Source organism: Verruconis gallopava (genome assembly GCF_000836295.1).
Source record: "Verruconis gallopava strain CBS 43764 unplaced genomic scaffold supercont1.12, whole genome shotgun sequence".
NCBI lineage: Eukaryota > Fungi > Ascomycota > Dothideomycetes > Venturiales > Sympoventuriaceae > Verruconis > Verruconis gallopava.
This window is the reverse complement of record NW_015622148.1, coordinates 651,577-668,425: the sequence shown is the minus strand read 5'-3', so window position 1 is coordinate 668,425 and position 16,849 is coordinate 651,577. Positions and strand designations below refer to the sequence as shown.

The following is a 16,849-nucleotide window of genomic DNA, read 5'->3' as shown; positions in this document are numbered from 1 at the left end:
CAAGTCTCAGCTTCATGCCAAGTTAAGGCGCATGAAGAAATGGCTCAGCTATCTGAAGTCTACATCCCTTGTTTGATAAAAATGGTATAGTAAAAATTATATCTAATGCAGCCATCAAACAAGGTGGAATAGAAATGTCTTTACGTCGCGCTGGTCAAGTCAGATCTAATAGGAAGCCGTTCCTACTTTCCAAGTCATATCTTTGCTACCGGGGATTACGTATACATTGCAAGTTTCATCCGTCTTTTCAATTCTACTAGTCACTTTTCGAAGCAGAAGCGGCTTGCTCTTGCAGCCTGGGTGCCGTACTGTTTTCTTTTTCGAGGTCTGCAGCCCATAATGCCGCACCAACCGTGTTTGTGAATGTAAATAGGATGCCAACAAATGGAACCATTTCAAGCAATGTTGCCGTGATACCAAAGCTAAAGCTTATCAGCACTGGCTGAAACTGCGGCTACATCTGAATTTGCGTTTGCGGTGCATCTTACCTAGTGTACGCGGCCTTTCTCTGCTCGACGAACTCTTCCCTGCGGTGGTTACTCATCTTCTTCAGCTGAAAGTACCGGGCATGTGCCTGGGGCCCGAACTTCCGGCCTTGAAGAACTAAAAAGATCACTGTACCAACTACCGGAATAAAATTTAAAGGAAGATACATAAAGTAGCGGATGATCGCCTTTGGCGTGAATCGGGCAAACGGCTTCTTCATAACCTTGCCCAGCCGAGCCATTGCATCGCCACCGGACTTCAAGTCGCGACCTTCCGCCACTATATTTGCCTGGTTCCTTGCAACAAGGGTCTAACAACTGTTAGAGGAGAATTGCTTTGCTTGATAGATTTTCAGAGCTTACTCCATCAAAGGTGTCTAGTAACGCATCCTGGATGAAAAAAGATTTTGTTAAGACATTCGTGATCGTAGCACTCTCGCTAAGCACAAGCATCATGGTAGAGAAGATCGCTAGAGGTCCATTGAATATCGTGAGTATTGCAGCTTGTGGCACGTAAGTGAACATGAACATGGCCGATGTAACGCCGACAGCGGTGGAGATCGTAGGCGTGAGTCTCGACATCAGCGGTCTCCATAGATCGCGGTGGGATGCAAAGAACAAAATACCCTGCACAAGTTAACTTGAAGTCGCAAGGGACATTGTTGTGTGGCCCTGGTAACAGACCTTGAAGGGATATAGATACGCTCGGCTCTTGATCGCTTGCGCTGCAAGCATCTTGATGCGTTCGGCATCTTCTTGAGCCACTTCTTTGACCTTTTTATCCATTGCGTGTCGTATCCTGAAGTTTGCTCAATCCCTTACCGTTAAGAATGAGATTGCACACCTTTTTGATGGGCCGTGGCTAAGAACTTTGATCGAGCTACACGACGGTCAGTTACGTCACTCGCACCTCACATGCTTTCCTTGGCCCCGCCACACTCACAGAACTAACATTACAGCCTTGGAACAACGAACGCAAGGCTGAAACGGTGCGAATTAATTTTGACGCGGGATAGTCGTCCCAGGATTCGATGCTGAAATAGGCTTTCAGCGATTTTCCTCCTGTTCTGGTCTGTTCATCGCCCACTTGCCCTTGTTGGATGCTCCACCTCTCCTGTGTCCGAGCTTTGTCACGACGCTCACAAGCGGCTAGATCTTTCATGAAAATGGGGCTTAAGGTAGGTATTGCGCGCACTTGGACTAGCTTGATATAGCTGATCATATCCAAGACTCTGTCGGCGGAGAAAGCAGCAGCGCTTGACAAGGAGCTTATGAGTGATGGCGCGTTCTCGATCGACCAATTGATGGAGCTTGCTGGCCTCTCCGTCTCACAAGCAGGTATTTCTGGAGAGATGATCTGAAAATAAAGCTACATGTTAAACTTCATATAGTGTACAAGATCATGCCTCCATCAAAAGGCAAGAACGTACTTGTTGTTTGCGGTCCTGGCAATAATGGTGGAGATGGGCTGGTTGCCGCACGGCACTTGCATTTCTACGGATACATGCCTACAATCTACTACCCAAAGCAATCGAAGAATGAGCTCTATCAACGCCTCTGCAAGCAACTTCGCGACTTAGATGTCGCTTTCACCGATGATTTTTCGGCCGCTTCTTCAAGCACGAATCTCATCGTCGATGCTGTCTTTGGATTCTCCTTTTCTGGCGAAGTGCGACAGCCTTTCCCTGCTGTCATAGAAGGATTTGAGAAAGCGAAAGTTCCCGTGCTGAGTGTAGACGCGCCTAGCAGCTGGAACATAGAGACGGGACCTCCGGAAGACGGACCAGGGAAAAACTTTATGCCGGATGCGTTGATAAGTTTGACGGCTGCCAAGCCGTTGGTGAAGTGGTACAAGGGAAGACACTTCATTGGAGGAAGATTTTTGAGCAAGGCGATAGCAGAAAAGTACGATATTGAAGTGCCGCCGTACGAGGGTATCGATCAGATAGTTGAAGTACCACTGGGCGAAGGTAAGCTTTGAAGAGCTCGATCGAAGCAAAAACGAGTGATAGATTGTTAGTCCAGATTTTAGAATGGAGTAAAAACCCTTGTTGCTTTAAGTTATACCTACACGTTTATAAGTTATACAGAGCTATAGTACACTTGGATCGCCGTCCATTTCCCATTCATCAGTAGAAATTCGTGAAGTTGTGTGAGACTATCTGGTCGTATGGTCTATAGATAGACCCTCAGACCACCAGTTGCCTCTACCAAATACGTGAGAGCCCAGGCGTGGAGGCGACTGAGCGCTGAGTCCTCGGCTATCCAGCCGAATCCAAACGCACCTGGACCAGCCGGGCTGGGGCTTGTTAGCCAGGCAGCCACATGCATGCTCATAAGAGCTAAGAAGATAATCATAGTCCAATTGGCCATTCTCTGGCCACGTAGTAGCGTAGCTGTGTTACGCAAGAGCTGGTCGTATTTTACGACCACATCCTCCTTCTCGAGTTCGAGCCGCAAGTAACGTTTGTCGGCTGTTGGTACTGTCTCTGCGACAGTAATGGGGGTGGCGAGTGCGAGATTGGTGGGTTGGGAGGAGAGAGGAGGAGGGGTTGTTGAAGGGGATGCTATGGAGACTTCTTTGTCGAGATCCATCATTAGATTCTGGAAGTGCTCCTCGACAAGCTCATTCTCGAGCTTGACTTTGAATTCGTGGACTTTGGCGTCCACAGATGCTTCGGCCGCTTCAAGCTTGGCTTGGCAAGCCTGAAGGTCCTTGGCTGTGGCCTTGTATTGGGCCTGGGAATTCTCGAGAGCTGCCTTGCAGATCTCAAGGCGCTTGTTAGAGTCTTGGAGAGCAATCTCCAGTTCTTTGATGCGGTCTACGGCCGCTTGGTGTGTGTTTTGCAGGCCTTGGTAGGCCTGCTCCATATTCGTGGCGCTCTTTCGCACCATGTCTCGGAGACATTTCTCCTTCTCCACTTCAGTCGTTAAGGCCTCGAGGCGTTTCTCCAAGTCCTCGTACTGGGCCAGGGTAACGTATTGGTTACCCGGGTAGTTGGCCGTCACAGCCAGCGGAGGCTGTGACGGCTGCTGTTTTGTCTCCGGCGCCTGGGCCGGAATTGGGAAGGCAGACTCAAACTTGCCAGGCATATTGAATTCAAATTTGGCGGATTTTCCGAACTGGAAGGTGTTGGAAGAGTCCATGTTGATTTTGTTGGTTTGTTGTCTCGGATTGTTTGGAAGTGTAAAAGAAGAAGTCTTTGTTGGAATGCTGACGGAACTGGTTTTCGAAAGAGAGTGAGCATGCGTCTAATTCATATATCATCATTGCAAGATCTGAACATTTATTGAATCATTGTGCTATTGTCCTTTGCTTGGATGGCTTCATGCAGAATTAGAGGTCTGCTTTTGTTATTGGTGTAGACAATACGTCGCGCGCAGCTATTCATTTTGAGGTATTTTAGAGCTTCTTAATTATTGATCCAGGGAATGAATCTAACTAGGGGACTCTTATCGTACGAAAGGTTAAACAGCGTCATGAGAGTGGGCTATCATGCGGATAGTGGATTGTTATGTAACAATCGAGTCACGACATATTGCCAGATTGTGACGATGCTTGGTGAGTTTAAAATATGCTATTCAGTCTACAAGATCGTACGCACCATAATATCCACTATATGACTTGAATAATCCCATCCTGTAGTCCAGGTTTCGATGGCACAGTACTGTTTAGGAGCCTCTCTTCGTATCCCTTGACATACACTTCAGTAACTAAGGTCACCTCTCAGCAGCGCCTAAAGACAGAGCTATCTCTCGATATTTTGGAAGTAAAATGCAAGCACCGTATATGAGTTCCTTGGGTCTGTTCTCGGGATAAAGTAGACAGTCAAAGAAACTGGGAGGGCACATCCCAGCACTCTCAGGCGTATCTAACTGGGTTGTTATGTTATTGAGCAATAGATCCAACATCCTCAAAGACATTGAAAATTGTCACATTGTCCCAAAGCGCTTTGGAACAGGCTCAAGAGGTTTTCACTTCGCCTGAGATCTATAGTGAAGCTGATGGTGGCCGTCGTCGAGATTCTCGGAATTCCGAACCATCAATTCCGTTGTTGCAACCTCAGGCAGACAGTGTATTTGCCTAACGAAAGTTTCCCAAACGAGAACTCCGACGATGCTGCCATCGAACTGATCAGTTCACACAGTCAAAATGGTTCTGCGAATACGTCTGGCTCGTTTCGGCAAGACAAATGATCCTTTTTATAACATCGTCGTCGCGCATGCGAGGTATTTTCACGCCAACATCAAGAATATCTTGCCCGGTGAGCTAACGAGATCAATCAAGGACCGCTCGCAACTCGAAGCCGCTCGAGGTGTTGGGCACGTATAACCCGGTAGCAATAAGACCTATAGATCCGACGCAGAAGCCCTACAAAGATATCAAGTTGGATATATCGAGGGCGAAATACTGGATTGGTGTTGGTGCGCAACCAAGTGATACTGCGTGGAGACTGCTGAGCATGGTAAGTAGAGCAACGGCAGTGACTTTGCTGTACATCGTACAAATACGAACAAACATTCCTGAGACAAGCACTTGCATAGTGAGCAATCGTTTCGCTAACATATTTTTTCAGGTTGGCATCCTTCCACCGCAATTTCGCAAACAAAAGTGGCGTGAACAAGCCGCAGAAGCCGACGCACGCTTGCAGAGAGATCAAACGTCGAAAGACATAAATTCAATGAGTGACAAGGAGCTTGCCGCGAAGTTTACGGGTGATAATGCACCGTCATAAAACTCCTACAAGTGCACTCCGCTCGTGTCATATACTGTCTGCACGGTTGCATGTACTCGGCGTTTACGCAATACGAAATCATCTTTGACACAATTGCATGTACGATACCAAGAGGAATTGAAATATATGGAGAGGAATCCTATTCTCGTGCAGAATACGGGAACTATTGATTGTTAGAAGCTTGTGTCGGTATAGTTCCGGTGATTTTCTCAAACTTTTCCATCACAAATTTCCAAAGCTTGTCTCTTGTGCCGTCCTCCCGGTATTGTTTGAGCAGCTTAACAATCTTAGGCCCAGCGCTCTCGTCTTTTGCATCAACAGAATATACACCGCTCCCCTCTTCACCGTCAGTTCCTTTTGCAGTAGTCCCCCAAGCACTGAGCTCAACACCGGTACGGCTCCCCTTCGCAGGCCAGCGCTTACTCGTCGCCAAGTACACATGTCTCTCGCCCGTCTCCTTTGGTGGAACTCCTACAATCGCGATCAAGAGCTTCATAAGGTAATTAACAATCAATAACCAGCCGCTGAATGTTCGACCGATCTGTGATTTCACTGCACCGGGATATGCGTGAATGAAAGTCACTTCGGGCGCCTGCTGCTGAAGGGCCTCTAATGACAGAGTTGCCATGGTCGCACCGACACCACGAGACTTGGTTAAGGAGAGATTCTCCATCTCGAAATCGGTAGGAGTGATAGGTCCTTCCTTAGTCCCAGCCCCGACTGTGATGGCACGCGCGAGAACCGGCGAAGCTGTACGCATTTCGGGGAGCAAATTCATCATGAAGCGAATTCGAGAGTAAAACATCAGCGCCAGTGCGGTTTTAAGGCCTTCTGATGTTGCTATGAAGAAGATTCGGTCAGCGAAGCCTGAAATCATTCAATATTGATCGGATATGTACGCACCGGCTTTGAAGTCTAATGTGCCTTGCGACTGAAACAGCAAGTTGATGCTGCTCTCCTTACCCTTGATTTCGCGGCACACGTCGTCGACGTTCTTGATCAGAGACACATCGGACTTGATGAACAGGCAGGATCCTTCAGGGTTACGTTTGTCCACCTCCGCTTTGATACGTGCACCGGCTTCAGCGGACCGACCTATGAAGTAGATACGCGACTTGGGAGCGCATTTGGCAAACTCGAGGAGAGTATATTCTCCTATGCCAGAGGTGGCGCCAACAAAGACCGCAACAAGACCAGATGGAAAGGTGGCTGCAATACGAGAATTTGAGGAATGGACGGCTTTCAGATCTACCATACTGTTGGGAGGAGCTCAAGTAATCGTGCTTAAGTTAAGCTGTTTGATAAACAAAGTACCATCTGTAGGTTCTTGACTGGAAGTACGAGATTTCTTAATCGAAGCATCACCGGAAGGACGGCGGGGTTTTCCAGACTCAAACTTTATATATTCCTTATCATTCTACGCCACCTTCTTCCAGATCACGTTCAAATGCTTGTGTTGGGTCGGATTTCTCCAATTGACATGCAAATCGGCCAGGGTGACGATGGTTCCGCTCGTCGTCTCCGCAAATCACGCTGATTGGCCTTACGTACGGGAAAACGGGGACAACCACACAGGTGTGGTCGACAGCTGTGTGATACCTCACGGCAGCCTTATGTCCAGAAATCGATTTCCATATTTAATTTCTTTGAAAATTTAAGGGATGAGATGCATCACGTGGAACTGGCGTGACGCAAAAGGACTTTGTCATTGTGGTCAATGTCGGTGCCAAGCATCCACCACCACTACGCGATTCAGTACATCAATCGGCACAGGCAGCAGAGCTGTAAGCTCTGTGATGCCTAGCCGACTGGGATATATGAGCACACTTGGGGTTTTCCATGATTTATTATCTTGATAGCTGCCATGGAAACTTCACCTTCGCGCAAAAGACTGGATCTGCCACGAAGATCTAATAGGCTAAAAGTTAAGTGCCATAATAAGGGCTCCAACTACGGCAGATGTCAAACAACCGCGCACATGTCACTGCTCTCACCACACAAGTCGAATCTTATGGGACCCAGCAAATCTCCCAAGGAACCTAAGTCTGCTATATTCGAACTTCCGCCCAATCTCAAGGCCGATGACGTCGACCTTAGCCCTTTGGATCTGAAAATTCTCCTTAAGAAGCAAGATTGGCTTCGTAAAAACAGTGTAGCATTGCCAGACCAACATGCTTCGACTAAGAAGATTGCTGAAGCAACTTTGGTATTTGGTCAAGAGGAGGCAGGCACAGCAGTGTGTATCTCGGAGAAAGGCATACTCCTCACGTGTTCACATTGCGTAGCTGAGACAGAAAGCGAGCTCGAACTGGAAAGGCTTCACTATATGCTCTTTGCCTCTGGTCAAATAATACAAGCAAAGTGTATCGCATGGGATGCCAGACGCGATCTAGCCTTATTAAAAATCGTGGCTGCCCAAGCACCGCACGACTCTTCGTTCCCTGCTGCGCAGGTCTCCTCACAGGAGCCGAAAATCAGACAGCGGATTCTATGCGTCGGTCATCCGGGGAGCACCGACTTAGAAGCATCCCTCCCAGGCCTCAAGACAAACTACGACACGCTCTACGTGAGCACCGGAAACTTTCATGGCTATGCCCAAGGGCAGAACTTACACGATAATTTCGAGATCGGGGCGCTACAGCACGATTGCTGGACGTACTGGGGCCACAGTGGTGCACCGCTTGCTCATCGCAAGACGGGTAAGTTGGTAGGCCTGCACTCGTCTTGGGATGAGACTACTGGCATGAGGAGAGGCATTCCTCTAGACGCAATACACGCGTTCATGGAAGAGAATAGTCATTATTTGAGTTGATATTCCTATGAACTAAAGAGTCTCGTCTCATGTTCGTTTTGGACTTTGTCAAGTCATCCATTTCGCCTCGTTCTAAGCATATTTGTATTTGATAGGACGTGACGAAGAACCATATCTTTTTCTAAGTTGGTGAGGCCCCGTGCACTGGAACCTAAGCATTCCGGACTGCATTCTTCAGTGTGATTCCAGATTTGAATTTTAGAGGTTCAATATAATGTCGGTAAAAAATGTACTTATGCAGTTGCGCAATGTAAAGCGAGGCAGGTTCCGTGCTTCTAGCAAGACTCTGACCAGCGGAAGCACTTGAGGACACTGCCATCTGGACGAGGCTGAAGGACTTTCATGCAGTAGTTCGGAAATTCTTTGCCAAAGTTTGTACCTGAAGAATTTAGCCCGCAAAAGATCAAAAGCCGAGCCTGAACAACAAACCGCTACATGAGGTTCCGTCAAAATCGGAGAAGCCGTACCAGCACCCCTGGCCATTGTCAAGTTTTACAGCCTTTGTGTCGTAATGGACCACGATGTCACGCTTGAAGCATGAATAGCTCTGGTCGGCAGGGGTACCGGAGCTGGATGTTGTTAGATTCAGCTCGCAGAAATGCTTGTAGAGCAGCTAACCATTGATTGTTCGTGTACTCGAGGAGATTTGAAGGCATGATGCAGCTAGGACCATGTTCTAGAGCAAAGCCTAAGCCTGTTAGGAGGACGAGGATGGTTTGGATCACAACTTCTGTCGCTAGCATTTTGATATATGTGATCAAGGTCTAATTCTGCGGCAGTAAAGAAGTGATAATCGAGTGGTTTGAATAGTTTAACCCGGACGGAGTGGCCAGGAGATTTTTATAGCTGAGATTTTGCGATGTCAGGTGGCATACTGCTATCAATCACTCGGTAACTGTCACGCGGGCAGTAAATCCTAATCACCAAGATGTAAAGGTGGTTGGCGTCGGGCTTCCACGTCTGAGGATCGAGCCACACAATCCAATGACAATGATTCAAAATCCGCTTATGTTCGCATCTGCAGAACATCCTAAGTCGGCTGCAGCGACATGTATGAAACAATCTATCAAATGGATTTTGATCAGTTTGGAAATCACTTGCAGCGGCTTTCGTTACTTATCCCATCTGCGAAGATTTCATGTATCTCTCCTCTGTTCTTTATGCTCTCGGATTATTGAATTGCTACACCGTGCGTGCGCCATTTGTCCCACATGTTGAACTTGTGGGAGCATTGCACAATTACTGAAATCATGGCTGAGAAACACACTTTCATTTGTTCTTGCGATCATTTGTAGAAGGACTAGATGTGTCACTTTTAGGAAGGATCTGTTTCGAATCCTCAGGATTTGAAACGTGCAGAACTAACAGCAATTAGGAAGATCAAAACAATCAGCTTTTATTTCAGATATCCAAGCTGTCATAGCAATCACATGGTAGAACACACTCACCACCACGTGTACCAGACTTCGCTTGTTGGGGTATTTATGAGACCGTCCTGTTGGGAGATAAATATGGCCGTCAGAGTCAACCAACTGTGGTTCGAAGTGTTTAACTAAACAACCTGGGAAGACTTGTCCTATTCGACTGCTGACCAAAACAGAGACAGCAAGAATAGAGATAAGGAAAGCTTTGGTGCAATAGCCGAGGGAGATGGTCGATGTGGTAGGTCAACTTTCGAGGCAAACTGCGATGGGAGCTCGGAACGATTACTTGACTTCATGTCTATCTTCGGAGAGATATGAGATAAGTAGATCTAATCCCGAGCAGGAGGAGGATGGTCAATTGGTGGCGGTTTTTCGAAATTGAAACATAAACTGAAGGACATTACCCAAAGAGCGCTTTCTTTATTTTGAACGATGTAGTTGCCCTCAGCTTATGTGAATGACTGGCGATCTGGGCTTAAATTCTCATCAATATATGCCTTTATAGGCCGTCAAATACCACTGCCGGTCCTGAAGTCAGCTACCTTCTGGTCTGAATACTTTCTCGACTGCGAAAGTACTCAGAAGGACTCAACATGATTGGTCATGACATCTCCACCCGCAGGGTTGAGAGAAACCATGAATTCAAATAATTTGGCTTTAATCATCTACCGGCTCGCTAAAATATCCATAGACACGCCCGAAATCTGGTCGGCTTAACTCCTCAAATCTCAGTTCCATTTCCTCAAGAGAGGGTACGACATGTCTTCCTCCCCCTTTTCCGTCACTTCTCCATGCGATCCCTAGTGCCCGCTCAATACGCTCCAACTCGTAAGTATATTTCTCCAACAATGCCGTTTTGAGGCTGTCTCGATTTTCAAACGCAGCAATCGCAAGATGCAAATCCTCCGCATTGTCGAATAACTTTGCACGAGTCTCGATTTCCAAGCTCCAGAAGTCGAGTTTGCTTTCATGAAGAATTGCCCAGGCTTTACTCACATCACCTGCAATCAGCATTTGGTCGATGAATATCGTGTATAGACGCTCGCGTCTTCTCTCCGGATTCGACTGTCGACTGTTGTGGCCGCGGAGAATGGGATGATCTAAGGAAACAGACCGATAAGTTATCCACTCCTCCCACAGGAGATCGGCAGTGCGGCAACGTCCTAAAATTTGGAGCCAAGCTATGACATATCCCCATTCATCGCGTTTGAGAAAGCTTCCGAGGTGGTGGTCAGGCACGTTGCCCCCCTTGATATGCGTTCCATCGAAACCAAGAAGCACTGAGAGAACGTCTTCTCGCTTCCAGCGTCCATTACGGAGCTCACCATAACCATTACGGCCGATGCTAAATTTGGCTATAATAGCACGGAAGGCCTTGAAAGTCATGTTCACGCCTCTACTCCGAAACAACCACAACGCTCTCTGCATTGCTTTGGGATCCCTTGATCTAGCAGCGAATAATGCACAGTGATTGAAAATGGTGTCGTCAGCAGCCAGCCCTGCTTTTTCCATTCTCAGGATAAAGGCATAGCATAGTGAAAAGATTCGTAAGTCGGTGGCATACACCCGCGCTCGGAAAAGTGCACGTATGATTGGATAACTCAGGTACTGTAACTCCGTGGCAGAAGCTGTTCGCTGAAATGCTATGGCAAGAACGTGGACGATATCGCGGACGGTGTGACATCTTCCGAACAGGTAACGAAAGGCGCGACGCAACAGAGTAGCGTCCCTGCAGCGACGGGCTATTTCTCGACCAATTGTCAAAGCCTCGGTCTCAATCTGGCGCATTTCTTCCATTACTTTGTAATACTGAGAGCCGACGCGTGAAGCAGGTGTGACATAGATTTCCCGCATCCGCTTGATGTTGTCAGCATCATACGCAGCCCAAGTCTGATCAGGCTCAACGTTAGACGGTCGGAGCTGCCGCAACAGTTCATGGGGACTCAGAGTTGTCTGAGGTCTTCTGTAGCCATTCCAATGGTTGCCAGGTGTCAGTATCACATTGTCCAGAGTGGCGGACTTCACATCAGGTGAGTTCGGAACCGCACTTTGAGAGCGAGCATAGTATGAGAGCAGGCTTCGCGCCTTATAATGAGTGGTCTTTGAACATAAGGTTCTACGTACTTGCAACATCAGCCAATCAGATTGAAAAGCCAACGTTGATCCATGAGCAAAGACAAGAGTAAGTCGATGTTCGGTTGGCGGACAAAAGCAGGTTGGAGACGACGTTAAAGACGTAGAATCGCTATCACATGACTTAGCGCCACCCACTAGACTAAGGCTTCAAGGCATTACACTGGGGTGATGCTGCTGCAAAACAAGACCTGCGTCAACCACTTTGCGACGAGCTGCATATCAATTTATTTTGAGTCCTTACATAATATCCTTCACGATGGTACTGAGTAGCAAACGCAAGACTTCTCCTGTTGCAGATGACAATGAAGTTTCAACCAAGCGTCGCTTCATCGAAACCGAGGACGTACAATCTACTGGTGAAGAACCGGTGCCAAAGGGCGAAGACGCGAACATATCTACATCACAGACTCCAGCAGCAGAAGGCTCTGGTCCCACCGTCTCCATAGACACCAAAACTTCCGACCGTATGGCCCGATTTAAGGCACTCAAGGCTCGTCAAGCAGACGGCGTCAAACAGAACGCTAAAGAAGTTCAACGCGAAAATAATCGAATCAAGATCGACCCCGAGCTTGTTAAAAAGCTTGATCGCAAAAACGCCATCGCTTCACAAAAACTGCTCAAGGACGACACTGAAGCTGCAGGTGAGGACTTTGAGCGCAAACGCGCATGGGACTGGACTATAGAGGAAAGCGAAAAATGGGATAGGAGAATGGAGAAGAAGAAGGCGAATAGGGAAGATGTAGCCTTTAGCGACTATAACACCGAAGCCCAGAAGGTGTACAAGCGGCAGATGAGAGACTTCAAGCCGGATATGGAGGCATATGAAAGAGAAAAGATGGAGGCGATCCAGAAAGCCGCCGCCAATGGCGGTCTGGAAATTGTTGAGACTGAAACGGGCGAGCTAATCGCCGTGGATCGTGATGGCAGTTTCCTATCGACGGCAGATCAGCCTCAGGACTTTACAAGCAAACCGACGAAAGAAAATCTCGACAGGCTTGTGAACGACATCAAGAGGGCAGAGGAAGTACGGCTGCAGAGAAGAAGGCAGAGAAACAAGGAGCAGTTGGATGAGAATGGCGATGTCACGTACATCAACCACAAGAACAAGCAATTCAACGAGAAGCTCAACCGCTTCTACGACAAGTACACGGCGGACATTAGGGAGAACTTTGAGCGTGGTACAGCGATATGAGGCAGGTGTCATATGTCGTCGGCTTTATGGAAGCCTACATCTATTTATGATTTAAGCCTCCTGCAAGAAGGAAGCTTTGGCCTGTCGCATATCCTGTTGTCGCAAACATCATGACCACGTTGGCAACCTCCTCTGGATATCCTAAGCGGCCTAACGGTAAATCCGGCAGCCCTTCAACGTTTTTGTTGGGAATCATTCCAGTATCGCCAATCATCGCGGGTGCAACATCATTCACCGTGATGCCATATGGTGCAAGCTTCGAGGCCAAGTTTTTCATCATGGACGTGAGACCGCCTTTGGACGCGGCATAGTCTTGGTGGCATATCAGATAACAAATAGCGGAAGCGTGGCAAGTTGGTAGTACTTACGACAGCCATTTATACCAACTCCTTTAGCAGCGATGGAACTTACAAAGATGATTCGGCCCCAGCGTTTTTGCTTCATGTGTTCAACCACACCCTTCGTTAGTAGGAACGACGCAGTCAAGTTCACTGCAATGGTAGTTTGAAATTCCTCGAGTGGAATGTCCCTAACTTCAGCCATCAATTCTACTCGGACTCCAAATATGACGATGCAGATGTAATGGTCGCATACCAGATGTCCGTAATCCTTTTCCCTCTGCCTGCATTGCTTACCAGAATGTCAACGCCTCTCCCATGTCCCTTCTTCACGTCTTCTATCAGCCGTAACACTTCGTCGGCCACACTTAAATCAGCTTGATGCGTGGTGATACGTATATATTTGTCATCTGCGCGATGGGTGGCATGATCATGTCTTAGCTGTGCCACAAGTTCCTCAACAGCCAACTGATTGGACGAGTAATGAAGTGCGAGATCAACATCCTGAAGAATGAATTGTCGGGCTACTGCTCGGCCGATCCTGTTCTGATCTTAATGCGCGAGCCGCCGGTGGGAGGGCACGAGCTTACCCGCCAGAAGCGCCTGTGATGAGGCAGAGTTTGCCTCTTATGCTGTTGTCCTTCTCGTGAGTCGCCATTCTTTTCTTCTGGTGTGAAACAGGAATCACCCGCTGTCGAGGATTTGGCGAGCGTTGTGAGAATCATCGGCGGCTGTACAAAACTTGTCCCGTGACTGGTTTGTCCTCGACTCCGCTTTAACGCAACTTAAGTTGGCTTTTCCTCTTGCCGGGGCCACAAAACAACCCCGGCTTTAGTGATGCGTTTTCCTGGTCGGAAACCAAAATAGTTTGCTTCAGCTGCTGCCGTTCCACGCTGTGATATTATGTTTGTCCAGAGTAAGCAATGCGAGAAAGATGGCTATGGAGATGTGGAAGGCGAGAATTTTTGATCTTATATTCCTACGCAATTAGAAAGCAACCGTTCACCCCATCTCGGTTCGTCTTCTTGCCGTCGTCGCGTCACGTCTTGTTCGGACTATTAGTCTCAACAGCTTTTAGCGTTCTGCCAACCGCAGTCTATGTATTTGTGTAAGAACTTGGCCTTTACTAAAACACGGTGTGCCTCCCATCTACTGGTACAATGCCGCTATATCTACGCAGGGGAAGAAACGGTGCGTTCTCTATTTGTTAGATCGAAGTTTGTAGTGTCTTAATTAGCCTGAGATCAAGATGACACTAATATTTACAAGCGAAGATTATAACTCTACAAATTCCGTCCGAAGAACAGGATCCCTTTCAATTGCATCTAGATAGTTTCCAACTTTCACCGTAAGACCGTCCACGTCGAATCCAAAATACTTGTACGCCGCAGTCCCCGGCAATGAATGTCCAAAGCGCGTCATACTTGCCGCTGCGTTGGCGTATCTTTCCCAGCCGTTGGGCGCGTAGGGCTCGATGGCGACGGCAGGAATACTGAGGTGTCGCTTCAGAACACTTCGTTTGTACTCGACAGGTTGCTGCTCGAAAAGCCGCCAACACGGAAAACTGACGACGCGGACGCGCAGGTTCCGATCTCTTCGGAGGTTCTCCGCAACGGCAAGGGCGTGAGACAGCTCTGCGCCAACACCGATGAGCGTAAGATCTGGCTTTTCGTCGTCCACCTCCTCAAGCACATAGGCGCCAAGGGCCACTTTTTCCCTTCGTGTCTGCTTCAGCTGAGGAACGGCGTGTCTCGACGTTGAGATGATAGAAGGAGTATTCTTTGCTTTGATCGCTGTGATCCAGGCTCCGGCAGTTTCTTCGCTGTCTGCTGGCCGAATGTAGAGGAGGTTCGGCATGGCTCTATACAGAGTTGCAAGTTCGATGGGTTGATGAGTTGGACCATCTTCACCCATGCCAATTGAATCATGTGTCGCAGCGTGAATAACCTGAAGTCGCTGTAAAGCTCCCATGCGTACCGCTGGTGCGGCGTACAGATAGAACATGAAAAAGGACGACGTAACTGGGATTATGGTGTTTGGTGCGTACGCCGCGAGACCATTGGATATGGCGCACATTGCATGTTCGCGGACGCCGTAGTGGATGTACCGGCCGGTGTAATCTCCATTTATGCCGCAACTGGTTCGCAAGTCAGGCTATCGTCGTCGTTAGTGCTGCAGTTTATGATTCATTTCACGAACATACATGCTGAAAATCAACCTTTCCGGGCCAAGTCATATGGACTGATGGAGATAGATCCGCCGTCCCAACCATGAAGGCATCCACATTCTTGGCTATGGGATTCAACACAAGGCCTGAGGATGCGCGTGATGGCGTCGGCTTTTCGGGAAAGGAGTTTGGGACGAGATCTTCCCAGTTAGATGGCAATTCGCCGCGGAACCGCGATTGGAACTCGGCGGCAAGGGAGGGATACTCCGTGGCGTATCTTTTAACCAGGTCATTCCACTGTTCCACGATCTTCTGGCCCCTTTCTGGCAGATCTGCGAAGAACTCGCGAACAACGTCGGGAACAACGAACTTCTGCTTCGGATCGAATCCTGCCGCCGTTTTCATTGCTTCCACATCCTTCTCACCGAAAGCTGCCCCATGAGCTTGCGCCTGGCCGGCTACTGCGCTTCCAAGACCAATGACCGTTCTACAGTTGATGAAAGTGGGCTTATGCGCAGATGATTTGGCCTTCTCTAGAGCTTCAACTATGGCCATGACTTCAAAGTTTGCGTCTTCAACATCGATGACGTCCCAACCACATGCACGCATCTTCGCGTTGACATCTTCGGTATTGGTCAGATCGACTGAGCCGTCACATGTTATCTGATTATTGTCATAAATGATCGTCAAGTTGTTCAAACGAAGATGACCGGCGAATGAAATGGCTTCCAACGCAACGCCCTCCTGAAGACACGCGTCGCCAATCATGCACCAGATATGATTTGAGACCACAGGAAACCCCGGACGGTTAAACTTTGTCCCAAGGTGCTTGCTAGCCATAGCCAAACCAACTGAGTTCGCGACGCCCTGGCCCAACGGCCCAGTGGTAACCTCTATGCCCTCAATTTCTATTTCGGGATGACCTGGGCACAGAGAGTCCGTTCTTTGAGAGTGGTATGACTTGAGCTGATCAAAATTCATGGCTTTGTAGCCCGTGAGGTGCAGGAACGTGTACTGGAAAAGGCACGTATGACCTAATACGTCGTTAGCGGTCGAAAGGCGACACTCGTCATTCCGGAATAAAATCTGCACGCACCGTTCGACAAAACAAATCTGTCTCTGTTGAAGAAGTCTGGAGTGTGCGGCGCATACTGCATTACGTATCTCCACAACGCAACTCCGATTGCTGCCATGCCGATAGCCCCGCTAAGCGCAAATCGTTAGCATTGTAAGATCTATATCAAGATGCAGCGCTTGCGCGCACCCAGGATGACCTCCTTTGAATTGCTCGCACAAGTCAGCAATCAAAAGTCTGAAGGTCTTCAAAACTATATCATGTTTTGAAATCAGCTCATTGCCTGTAGGGAATGATCCTTCTGGCAACACCGACTTCGCTGCGGGCTGGCCGTCAACAACGGGCGCAAAAACAAGTCCTGGAGCCATTTTTGATTGTCGACACTGATGAGACGGATGAGACCACTTCTTAGTAGCACTTTGAAAGCTTCGCAAAACTCATGTTCATATCTCACGCCGAGATCCGTGTCTAAATACTTCATCAT

General features: G+C 48.2%; 11 protein-coding genes across 12 annotated transcripts; 4 read left to right on the top strand and 7 right to left on the bottom strand.

Annotated features, from left to right (window-relative positions):
- Positions 1-52: 52 nt before the first annotated feature.
- PV09_04437 (uncharacterized protein) lies at positions 53-1,530 on the bottom strand. The gene is made up of 5 exons (XM_016357781.1): positions 1,429-1,530; positions 1,170-1,365; positions 849-1,112; positions 489-796; positions 53-422 (listed from the first exon to the last, which is right to left on the bottom strand). Exons 2-5 carry the CDS (start codon positions 1,269-1,271, stop codon positions 257-259), a joined length of 840 nt encoding a protein of 279 aa, XP_016214573.1. The 5' UTR covers positions 1,272-1,365; positions 1,429-1,530; the 3' UTR covers positions 53-256.
- On the top strand, positions 1,445-2,599 carry PV09_04436. Of its 2 annotated transcripts, XM_016357780.1 has the most exons (4): positions 1,445-1,555; positions 1,639-1,663; positions 1,715-1,823; positions 1,877-2,599. In XM_016357780.1, the coding sequence occupies exons 2-4, from the start codon at positions 1,646-1,648 to the stop codon at positions 2,464-2,466; spliced, it is 717 nt and encodes a 238-aa protein (XP_016214572.1). In that variant the 5' UTR covers positions 1,445-1,555; positions 1,639-1,645; the 3' UTR covers positions 2,467-2,599. The 2 variants fall into 2 exon arrangements, with proteins under 2 accessions (XP_016214572.1, XP_016214571.1); XM_016357779.1 differs by having other exon boundaries at positions 1,445-1,663.
- Positions 2,600-2,660: 61 nt separating this feature from the next.
- On the bottom strand, positions 2,661-3,632 carry PV09_04435 (uncharacterized protein; the record flags this gene model as incomplete). Its single annotated transcript, XM_016357778.1, has 1 exon — positions 2,661-3,632. The coding sequence occupies one exon, from the start codon at positions 3,630-3,632 to the stop codon at positions 2,661-2,663; it is 972 nt and encodes a 323-aa protein (XP_016214570.1).
- Positions 3,633-4,618: 986 nt separating this feature from the next.
- PV09_04434 (ribosomal protein S16, mitochondrial) lies at positions 4,619-5,545 on the top strand. Its single transcript, XM_016357777.1, has 3 exons — positions 4,619-4,715; positions 4,774-4,951; positions 5,063-5,545. The coding sequence occupies exons 1-3, from the start codon at positions 4,639-4,641 to the stop codon at positions 5,219-5,221; spliced, it is 414 nt and encodes a 137-aa protein (XP_016214569.1). The 5' UTR covers positions 4,619-4,638; the 3' UTR covers positions 5,222-5,545.
- Positions 5,358-6,565, bottom strand: PV09_04433 (uncharacterized protein). The gene is made up of 2 exons (XM_016357776.1): positions 6,125-6,565; positions 5,358-6,061 (listed from the first exon to the last, which is right to left on the bottom strand). Exons 1-2 carry the CDS (start codon positions 6,474-6,476, stop codon positions 5,385-5,387), a joined length of 1,029 nt encoding a protein of 342 aa, XP_016214568.1. The 5' UTR covers positions 6,477-6,565; the 3' UTR covers positions 5,358-5,384.
- A 394-nt stretch (positions 6,566-6,959) lies between these two features.
- PV09_04432 (uncharacterized protein) lies at positions 6,960-8,033 on the top strand (the record flags this gene model as incomplete). The annotated part of the gene is made up of 1 exon (XM_016357775.1): positions 6,960-8,033. The coding sequence occupies exon 1, from the start codon at positions 7,086-7,088 to the stop codon at positions 8,031-8,033; it is 948 nt and encodes a 315-aa protein (XP_016214567.1). The 5' UTR covers positions 6,960-7,085.
- A 275-nt stretch (positions 8,034-8,308) lies between these two features.
- PV09_04431 (uncharacterized protein) lies at positions 8,309-8,776 on the bottom strand (the record flags this gene model as incomplete). The annotated part of the gene is made up of 3 exons (XM_016357774.1): positions 8,309-8,412; positions 8,463-8,602; positions 8,652-8,776. The coding sequence occupies 3 exons, from the start codon at positions 8,774-8,776 to the stop codon at positions 8,309-8,311; spliced, it is 369 nt and encodes a 122-aa protein (XP_016214566.1).
- Positions 8,777-9,860: 1,084 nt separating this feature from the next.
- PV09_04430 (uncharacterized protein) lies at positions 9,861-11,655 on the bottom strand. Its single transcript, XM_016357773.1, has one exon. It carries the CDS (start codon positions 11,588-11,590, stop codon positions 10,115-10,117), a length of 1,476 nt encoding a protein of 491 aa, XP_016214565.1. The 5' UTR covers positions 11,591-11,655; the 3' UTR covers positions 9,861-10,114.
- A 156-nt stretch (positions 11,656-11,811) lies between these two features.
- On the top strand, positions 11,812-13,355 carry PV09_04429 (uncharacterized protein). Its single transcript, XM_016357772.1, has one exon. The coding sequence runs from the start codon at positions 11,850-11,852 to the stop codon at positions 12,783-12,785; it is 936 nt and encodes a 311-aa protein (XP_016214564.1). The 5' UTR covers positions 11,812-11,849; the 3' UTR covers positions 12,786-13,355.
- PV09_04428 (uncharacterized protein) lies at positions 12,778-13,894 on the bottom strand. Its single transcript, XM_016357771.1, has 4 exons — positions 13,714-13,894; positions 13,380-13,664; positions 13,154-13,314; positions 12,778-13,097 (listed from the first exon to the last, which is right to left on the bottom strand). The coding sequence occupies exons 1-4, from the start codon at positions 13,779-13,781 to the stop codon at positions 12,826-12,828; spliced, it is 786 nt and encodes a 261-aa protein (XP_016214563.1). The 5' UTR covers positions 13,782-13,894; the 3' UTR covers positions 12,778-12,825.
- Positions 13,895-14,271: 377 nt separating this feature from the next.
- PV09_04427 (transketolase) lies at positions 14,272-16,819 on the bottom strand. Its single transcript, XM_016357770.1, has 4 exons — positions 16,555-16,819; positions 16,387-16,496; positions 15,327-16,324; positions 14,272-15,277 (listed from the first exon to the last, which is right to left on the bottom strand). The coding sequence occupies exons 1-4, from the start codon at positions 16,731-16,733 to the stop codon at positions 14,399-14,401; spliced, it is 2,166 nt and encodes a 721-aa protein (XP_016214562.1). The 5' UTR covers positions 16,734-16,819; the 3' UTR covers positions 14,272-14,398.
- Positions 16,820-16,849: the final 30 nt, after the last annotated feature.